A 9,524-nucleotide genomic window follows, 5' to 3' on the forward strand; every position below is an offset into this window, starting at 1 on the left:
TTTTTGCGAAACCATTGATTTCAAATGGGAGCTCTGCATGGAAAACAGTAGCAAGGTATGATTGTATATGTTTATCTAACAGTAAAAACAACAGCTCCCTACAAAAGGATTTGCATCAACAAGCTTATGTAGATAAACTAACATTCAGGATAGCGAAGCACACATTTGAGAATGCATTACTGTGGCTTGGAAGTTTGTATTTGTGTAAAGCTGTGTCTAAATTACAGAGGGGAAAAGGACAAGTTTCAGGGGGCTAGTAGTGAAACTAGATGGGAAATGTCAGTGTTTTTTTCTGGTTTGGCCAAACAGGATGAACAAGTAAGGTTATTTTATATCCTTTTAAAAACATAATTAAATGTTGTCCCATAACAAAAATATAAATAATACAAAGAACTATTTCTCTGTGACTAACCCCTTGCACTTTATTTTAAAACAAAAAGACAATATAAAGAAATCTATGACTTAATTGTAAAGTATCTTCATATCCCATGCAGTTATGGGGCTTTGGTGTATGGCAGAGGCAGAGATGTCTTTCCTGAACCAGGACTGATGCATATTACAAAATTCACTAAGCCTCAGATCCTGCCCCAATACATGGCACAAGCAACTGAGCCGTACACTGGGGAATCCCACTCAGCTGATGAAGTGGATACTAGCTACTATACAACCTTCTCCCTGTCCTCTGCAGAAGGAATGATTGATAGATACATGTAGCAGTGGATCCACTAGCCTCACACTTCCCCTCCCTAAGTCTGCCCCCAAACAGCTGCTGCACAGCAACAGCTGGGTTGTACACCATGCAGGAGTGCATGCACAAATTTCATCCCCCACCAAACCATGTCTGGTTGAATGGCCCTGTTCCTCCACTGTCCAGATTCTTTATGCTTGCAGAGAGAGGGACAGGAGTTGGCCGTTTGTTCCTATTTTTCATATTGTTTTAAGGAACAGGGTGATTTGTGGCCTTATAAATAAATAAGCTCAGCTCCCCTGGTATAAACTTGGCCCTGGAGCTGACCTGGGGTGAGTCTGGAGAGTTATGAGCCAGCACTGATTGATGTGCTAAGAGAAATGCTCTGTTAAATTGTTTGAAATATGATTCTGTCCAGAAAATACTAGCCCATAAAATCTGACTGAAATTAAGGGAAGGATTTGCTGGTAATTACTAGTTTCAACAAACCCCACTCGAAATTTTCATCCCGCTTTATCTCTGGTTATTGGCATTGTACTGCTCCTTCTCACATTGGAGCTGTGGGAGGTTGACAGCAGAGAGAGCCAACATAATCGCCTATTTATCTCCTTTAAAATGTTGGTGGTCAGGAACTGATTGTGGCACCAAATTATTTATTTAATTATAAAATGCACCCAGTACATCTCTTAATAGCATGTACGATTAACAAAATACATAACTATACAAGAGTCAGAAAAAGAAAAGGCTTGCCTCCCACCTTTTAAATTACTCATCAGCTGACCAAGATCCTCTCTCTCGTGTAGAAGTCACAGAAAAAAGTTGGATCTTGATCTGTGACCTAAAGTTGTACAAACTCTGGCTTTGTTAGACCAGTAGGGAAAAAAATTTCCAGATTTTGGGGACAGACCTTAACTGCATGCACCTGAACGAAATCTATAATATGCCTCAACTGGGTCAGGGTTATGGGTGAGGTGTGAACAGGAAGGGAAGAAAACAGTCTGGTTTTGAGAATGCTGGGTGAGTTTGCGGGGATGGTAATTAAAGAAACAAAACATACTTGGGGGAAAAAATGAGCAAATTTGATCTGGCATCACTGGGAGACAATAAATGTGGGATCCCATGGTTCTACTTTTATAATAAATTTTCAGAGCAGATCCTCATCTTAATGGGTCATAAGAAGACAAATGGTTAAAACAAGTTATGTCATTGATCAGGGTTTTCTTTTTGATCTAGGCCAGGAATTAATGAGTATATAATTATTTTCTCTTTTATCTAAGCTATTCTTACTCAAATTTTTAAAAGTATTATCAGATCAAGGGAGAAGAAGCAACCCTAATCCAGTGGGAAAAATAGTTTTGTCCAGGTCAAGTTATCCATTGACTATCTCTCACAAATTGTATGGTGACAGAAAATGAAGGATGAAAATGGTAGAGTACAGAACAAAAATCCCTCTTCAGAGAAAATGCAGAAAAAAGAAAAATAATGGTATTTGTATAAAAGCAACAGTTCAACACTGTAGTTGGAGTAAAAAAAAAAATTATCCCAAAACTCATGAAACCAATAATATACCAATAAACAAGCACACAGTGGAGCTGATCCAAAGTTCATTAAAGTCAAATGGGAGTCTTTCAATTGACTCCAATAAGCTATGGATCAAGCCACATAATATCAACAGCTAAGATCTCCTGAAAAAAGTAAATAATGAAAATGGATCCTCCTTATTTATATTAGTCAGATTCCATCTTAACAACTCATTATTGATATGACTTTGCAGTGTTCTTTACTAACCAACTAACCCACTTTATGACTTCTTTATAATTTCAGAGCTTGCTTAATTTCAATAACCAACTAACCCACTTTATGACTTTTCCCTCCTCCTTGCACATTCTGCATGCATGACGCATGATGTGCTACTAGGATGAATCTGGCGATCTGCAGCCTGATGCATTTAAAGCCTGCCTCATCAGTCTAGGACAGGTTGGAAATGACCTGCAGGTAGAGAAAACTGACGTATTATTATTTTCAAATAGACTTGTATAATACTAGCCTAAAGAAACCTGGGTTTAAACTCAAATGTAGCTGATTTTAAAAATGTTTGCATTTTGCTGCTTTTGTGTGATCTAAGGTAGTCTACTTGGATTCTAATGAGCTACAGTGGGTCACTGCTGCCTTTCCCATCACACACTCGTGTTGCCCATTGTCCCCTGCTCATACTTCCAAGGAGGAGCCCTCCCTCTCTCTCAAGGAGGACCCATGACACCAGGATTCTGCACTGGCTATTTGGGTGTTCTTAGTACACATAGACCTTTGCCGACCTCTTCTACCAAGACCCCATTTTAATGTCCACTCTGTGCAATTAGCCATGAATGTCCCACTCACCCTGCTGCTGAAAAAACGGGCGCCTTCCTTTAATAAGAGATCTGCCATTGACCAGCTTCTGTTGGATACAAAACTATACACTTTTCCTCCATCAACCCCACTGGCTCATATCTCTATTGTACTCAGAGTCCCATTAGCTAGAGATCAGAGGAGAGAATTCTTGAATTCACTTCCCATGTGGCAGCACACAGCGCAGTGTGCCTTGGCTCTGGAGTACAGTATTTTCAAAAAGCAAACATTTCTAGACTGCTAGTCACTAAAAAGTATTGCAATTTCTCATAAACCTTCCAACACTGAAACCGAAAAAGTATGGTGTCTCACAATGAACCAACCTGCCTTTCCTGACTTTGGCTAGTTCAGTGACAAACTTTTCTCCTTGCCTCTCTCTCCTTTCTGGTTGTGCTCTGTATGTTCATATGTTGTACTCAACCCACCCCTTTTCTGGTATCATTCTCTGTGGTGTGTCTGTTTCATGTGCATTATGTGTTAGCTACTTCTTCCTCCTTTAAATTGATGGTGCTCCTCATGACCTGCTTTGGCAATACCTCCAATGAACATCCTCTCGTTCCATGGATCCAATCTTCTGGTGATGCACATTTGTCATCTGTATGGAAATGGTGATGATCTCCTGCCTGTCTTTGATATCTCAAACCTTCCCTCATATATTCCTTATGCTACTTGGATCAATAGAAGAAGAATGGGCTGATGGACCATGATGATTTCAGAGCTTGCTTAATTTCAATGGGTTATGATTTGGTATGAATTTTAAGATACAATGAAATTTGTTTTGCATATCGGTAATCATGCTAACCACATCAGCATTAAAGGTTACCATAGTTTGAACATATTACTAACAATAATATTTACACTTTGGCTATCAATTCCAATTTTTTTTCTATAATTTAAAAATGTAAAAAAAACATTAAAAGTAAAAATATACCCCCTGAAGACACCTATTTTATGGTTTGTTGCATTTAGCTTTGATTTATGAAGTATATTCCATGAAATTTACATTGTATCAAATAAATATACAATTAAGTTCTTTCCGTTTATAGATATATAAATTAGCTTTTTGTCTGCATAAAAAAAAGAATTATTCTGAGGCTTTAATATTCCTAATTCTTGAAAGCAAACTGCAGGGTTGAGATTTATTTATTTAAAATCTCTACGTTTTTCATTCTCTTGTAACTGAAAAAAAAATCTTAGGAATAAATGTAATTGTTGCCATGTATTAGGTAGATTTTAATAATTGTTTCTGGCAAATGTAGATACCATAATAACAAAGTGTATGTTAATTGCTAAGAAAAGCCTCAGTCCTGCAAGCTGCTCTGCGTGGGTCAACCCTCTTTAATGGCATCAGTGTGGTACCACAATGAAAGGGTCCATCTGTGCAGAGTTAATTTTTATTCATATACTTCAATGGGAGCAAGATCAGATTTAGAAGAGATGATGGTATCAAGTTATTCTTTGAACATGTGAATTTAACATATCTTTGAATAGAATAGAGAAACCAGTATGACATTGAGCAGAACTGAACATGCATTGAACGCTTTGCATTAAAGTAACAGCTCAATTTAGGCCCCAAATGTAGATTCTGTTTGGAAAAAAATGTGTGAGGGGGGCACTTTCCAAGCTTCATAAGAATCAAAATGTTTTCATTACTTCTGAATATGTTTAACCAGTCCTCTTCAATGTTGTCCCAAATACAACATAACAGCTTTGTTGTGGTAGTGCAGAAAATGATACTAATTATAAAGAGCAAGTGAAACCTCTGGAGACTAGTTATACTGTACAAAGGAAGAGAAATGGAAAAGATAAACAAACTTGTCACTCCATTTGTAACAAGGGAGACGCTGGTGTATGAATGTGTACCATATACCCATGCAGCTTCACTTACCCTGGTCAAGGCCAAGGACTCAGTGCATCTTAAGTTCAGCACATGCTGATTAAGTGCTTTGCTGGACTGAGGCGAGAGTGCTCAGCTCTTTTCAGGGCCGAGCCTGTGGTAGCAGAGAAACTTGATAGAGTACTAAAAACAGAGAGAATATATTTTTTAATAAAGGATTAAGTCAAAACTATATCATGCCACTATTTTAAAAAAAGATGGAAATTAATGATCCATTATAAATTATTTAGATTTAGTGTAGAAAATATTTCAGGAAGCAGAAAGTTAATTGAAGGGCACATACGATGCTTTTAGGACATTTTCAAAAGTGCCTAAATCCCATTTTCGAGAGTGATATAGGCACTTTTGCTCCTAAGTCCTATTGACTTTCAGTCACATTTAGGCTCCTAAGTCATTTTTGACAATGAGACTTAGGCTTCTGAGTCACTTAAGTATTTTTATAATTTTTACCCAGAGCCTCTAGTAGTATGTCATAGAGATACATTATGTTGAAGTTTGGTTTTACAGTTACTATCTTTTTCTTTTTGAATTTCGTCAAAGGGTGAGGCAGAGTTTGCCCGAATTATGTCCCTGGTTGATCCCAATGGGCAGGGAACCGTCTCTTTCCAGTCTTTCATTGACTTCATGACCAGAGAGACTGCAGACACAGACACGGCTGAGCAAGTCATAGCTTCTTTCAGAATCCTAGCTTCAGATAAGGTCAGTCCTTTTGTTCCTAGCTGTAAGGAATTCCCTGTATTTCAACAGCAGTGTTGTTTAACCTTCCTTTGATGAAAGTCTTGAACAAACAGTCTAGTATATCTAGGGTCTGGTTTTCATTAAGAAGACTAAAGCGCTCACCGTTCTTTCTTGTGGTACTGGTTTGTACTTCGACCCAAGCATCTAACAGGAATGCGAGTGGAATTCAAAGCTGGGTCCTTATTCCTTCACATCACAAAGAACTAACATAACATGTAGATAATGGCACAGAGAGTACACTTATAAAGTTTATGGATGATACCAAGCTGGAAGGGGGTTGTAAGTGCTTTGGAGAATAGGATTAAAATTCAAAATGATCTGGACAAACTGGAGAAATGGTCTGAAGGAAATAGGATGAAATTCAATAAGAACAAATGCAAAGTACTCCACTTAGGAAGGTTTCAGAGTAGCAGCCGTGTTAGTGACTGCCTTGGAAGGAGCACCGTGGAAAGAGATCTGGGGGTCATAGTAGATCACAAAGCTAAATATGAGTCAACAGTGTAATACTATTGCAATAAAGTGAACATCATTCAGGGATGTATTAATTAGCAGGAGCATTGTAAGGAAGACACAAGAAGTAATTCTTCTGCTCTACTTCACACTGATAAGGCCTCAGCTGGAGCATTGTGTCCAGTTCTGGGTGCCACATTTCAGGAAAGATGTGGACAAATTGGAGAAAGTCCAGAGAAGAGCAACAAAAATGATTAGAAGTCTAGAAAACATGACCTATGAGGAAAGATTGAAAAAATTGGGTTTGTTTAGTCTGGAAAAGAGAAGACAGAGAGGGGACATGATAACAGTTTAAGTACATAAAAGGTTGTTACAAGGAGGAGGGTTAAAAATTGTTTTCATTAACCTCTGAGGATAGAACAAGAAGCAATGGTCATAAATTGAAGCCAGGGAGGTTTAGGTTGGATATTAGGAAAAACTTCCTAATTGTCAGGGTGGTTAAGCACTGGAACAAATTGCCTGGGGAGGTTGTAGAATCTCCATCTTTGGAGATTTTTAAGAACAGGTTAGACAAACACCTGTCAGGGATGGTCTAGTTATTATGTAGTCCTGCCTTGTGTGCAGGGGACTGGACTAGATGACCCATTGAGGTCCCTTCTAGTCCTACACTTCTATGATTCTCTGGTAAGATAAGATGCACTGAATAGTTTTTGCTCAGTGACACAGCTGCATATACAGTGGTCATGCTCTGCTCTCATGCATGTCCATGGAACACTATTGGTTTAAGCGGGTAAAATCCTCGTCATAATCTCTTTTCTGACTTCTGTGGCTTTGCTGTGGCTGAGATGAGAATTTTGGCTGAGCAAAATACCATGGGGTGGTATGGAGCTGCCTGTCCCAGGAGAGCTTTGGGAAGCATTATCCTTCCTCCAGACGCTGGGCACACACAGGGAATGAAACTGCTGCACATCTCCCAAGGAAAGCACAGCATGTTCTCCTCTCCACAGCCAGCTCTGCTGGCCAGGGCAATGCAGGAGTAGGAGTTGAGGAACATGCAATAGGGAAGAACAGTGGTTTCATAACTCACTCCCCTTTTGGAGTAGTCTGTGACTGTGTCCCAGAGAGTGCTGCCAGCAAGTGTTCTGTGCTCAGACTAGAACAGGACTGCAGTGCCACCAGGCAGACTCAGTCTGGCCCCTGATATTGATTTTGTGATCTCGACTAAGAAGGACTAGACTTTGAATTCCAAACACATTTCAAATAGGAGTTTGTGCTGAAGATCAAACCGAGTTCCCAAGAAAGTGAGATTTGAACGTTTTGCTGTTATTTTAAATAATGTCACAGGTGTCCAGAGTGGCATTCCTAGGTCATTCTAAATTGAAAGCAGTAATTATTATAATAAAAATGTTTATCTAAAAAATTATAATATTGAAGTCAACGGTATATAACTAAGGCTAGACTTTGACCCTGTCTATTTGCTGAGAGGATTATTCCTACCAGCTCATGGTTGAAGTTACGACTCAGGAGGAGAAATATTCTTGATCTTGCAAAAACAGGCAGGAAGTCCTAGTTTATTAATATTAGTTCTGTAAGATACACAAATAAAAATCTGTTAAATAATCTGTTCTGTATCTGTGTTTTTTAAAAATAACTTTTTTTTCAGCCTTATATTCTCGCAGACGAGCTGCGGCGAGAACTGCCTTCTGAACAAGCTCAGTATTGCATCAGAAGAATGCCTGCCTACTCTGGTCCAGGTGCCGTTCCTGGAGCTCTGGATTATACCTCATTTTCATCAGCATTGTATGGAGAAAGTGACCTGTAATTCAGGAATTGGTGGTACTCATTGTATGTGCTGGAAAAAACAACTACCCTGATTTCCCAGTTTGCTTCTTGAAAGCTTTGACAAAATGATTTAAAAATTATTTTTACAAATATAGTAGGTACATTCAGTGTTGAATATTAGAAATGCAAATAACTAGCATATATTTCAGTGTGCAGCACTAGTAGGTATCTGCATTGATAGTATTAGTTTATCTGGCCTATATATTATTAAAATGTATTTTAAAGAAAAGGTGAATCACTAATTTAAAAAAATATATTAAATTTGAGACCTATTCAGATAAAAAAAATTAAAGCTTGTGAAAATAAAAACTATTCAGACTAACAAAATATTTTGCCATTTTCAAAAATTCTTCATCCCATATATGCTGCTTTTACTATGTTCTTAGAGCTACATGTTAGAAGTCATACTTTTTTCTTTCATATAAAAATATTACTTTACAGATTTTATGGTTTTATATGCTTCTACTGGTGGAGTTTAATAAAATAAAAAATGCAACTTTTCAGAGAAGAAAAATACCCATCAAGTAAAATACTTAACCACTAAAATAATCCCAAACTGTATTTTTATATCTTTTAAAGGTGGTTTTCTATTAACACAGAGCTCTAACATCAGAAGCATAATCCTGCAAACTCATAATAATTATTATCTTAATATCTTGTAATAAATAAACAAGCAGTACTTTTCCTTTTAAGCCTTTTACTTTGCAGCTGAGAGAGCACAACTTTCACAATCAGGAAATAGTAAGGAAGCTAATTCATGTAAATTGTATTATTTTGAAACTCTCAGTCTATTTTGAATAGATTCTTTGTTTCCTACTGTGTGAAACCCAGTTTTTCTTTTTTTGGTGAACAACCTGCATCATCCCATTGATGCAAAATCCTATCTGAACTAGCTTGAGTATGGTTGTGTTGCAGTTTTAACTGTATGTCACATACAGAATTCAGATTATAGTTTGTCTTCACTTCTGTTGAATGGCAGTTCTGCTACCATATGCTAGTTTGTTTTACCGGAGTCATGCTTCCATCTTGACAACCTGTAGAGAAATAAAGCAATCACTTTTTTTACTTGAATCCTAACAGACACTGAAAAATGCAATGTAACCAAACAAAACATTCACAAATGGTGAAGTTGTGAACTGTACAATCCAGTGCTACTAAAGCAATGATGTGCCTACTAAATAAACTCTGCTTTTCAAAACTTTATGAAGATTCAGTCATTGAGATTCATCTTGTGTTTCGTCTAAAGAACCAGAAATATTTCTACACATTAAAATAGGTTTAGATTTCTCCATTTGCTTAAAAGAATAAACATTCCATGCATTATCCCAGTTGGAACAATGCATACAACATTGTTGGAGTCAGTGTCTTGGCTGGCTAACAAATTAGTTGGTGAGGGACAGCTATGATCTAGTGGTCTAAGGTCAGGGCTGGGATTGAATAGAACTGGGTTCTGTTCCCTACTCTCTGCCTTGGGCAAGTACCTTAACCTCTCTGTACCGTTATTTTTTTCTCACTTATAAA

At 37.7% G+C, this 9,524-nt stretch overlaps 1 protein-coding gene across 1 annotated transcript in view; it reads left to right on the top strand.

The window, feature by feature from the left end:
* ACTN2 (actinin alpha 2) overlaps positions 1-9,206 on the top strand; it is an 88,543-nt gene extending 79,337 nt beyond the window's left edge. Inside the window, exons 19-21 of the mRNA XM_007069004.4 lie at positions 3,758-3,823; positions 5,514-5,672; positions 7,825-9,206. Coding sequence (XP_007069066.1) covers positions 3,758-3,823; positions 5,514-5,672; positions 7,825-7,983 — 384 coding nt within the window. The 3' untranslated portion in view covers positions 7,984-9,206. The remainder of the gene's footprint in view (positions 1-3,757; positions 3,824-5,513; positions 5,673-7,824) is intronic.
* Positions 9,207-9,524: the final 318 nt, after the last annotated feature.

This window comes from Chelonia mydas, chromosome 3 (genome assembly GCF_015237465.2).
Source record: "Chelonia mydas isolate rCheMyd1 chromosome 3, rCheMyd1.pri.v2, whole genome shotgun sequence".
NCBI lineage: Eukaryota > Metazoa > Chordata > Testudines > Cheloniidae > Chelonia > Chelonia mydas.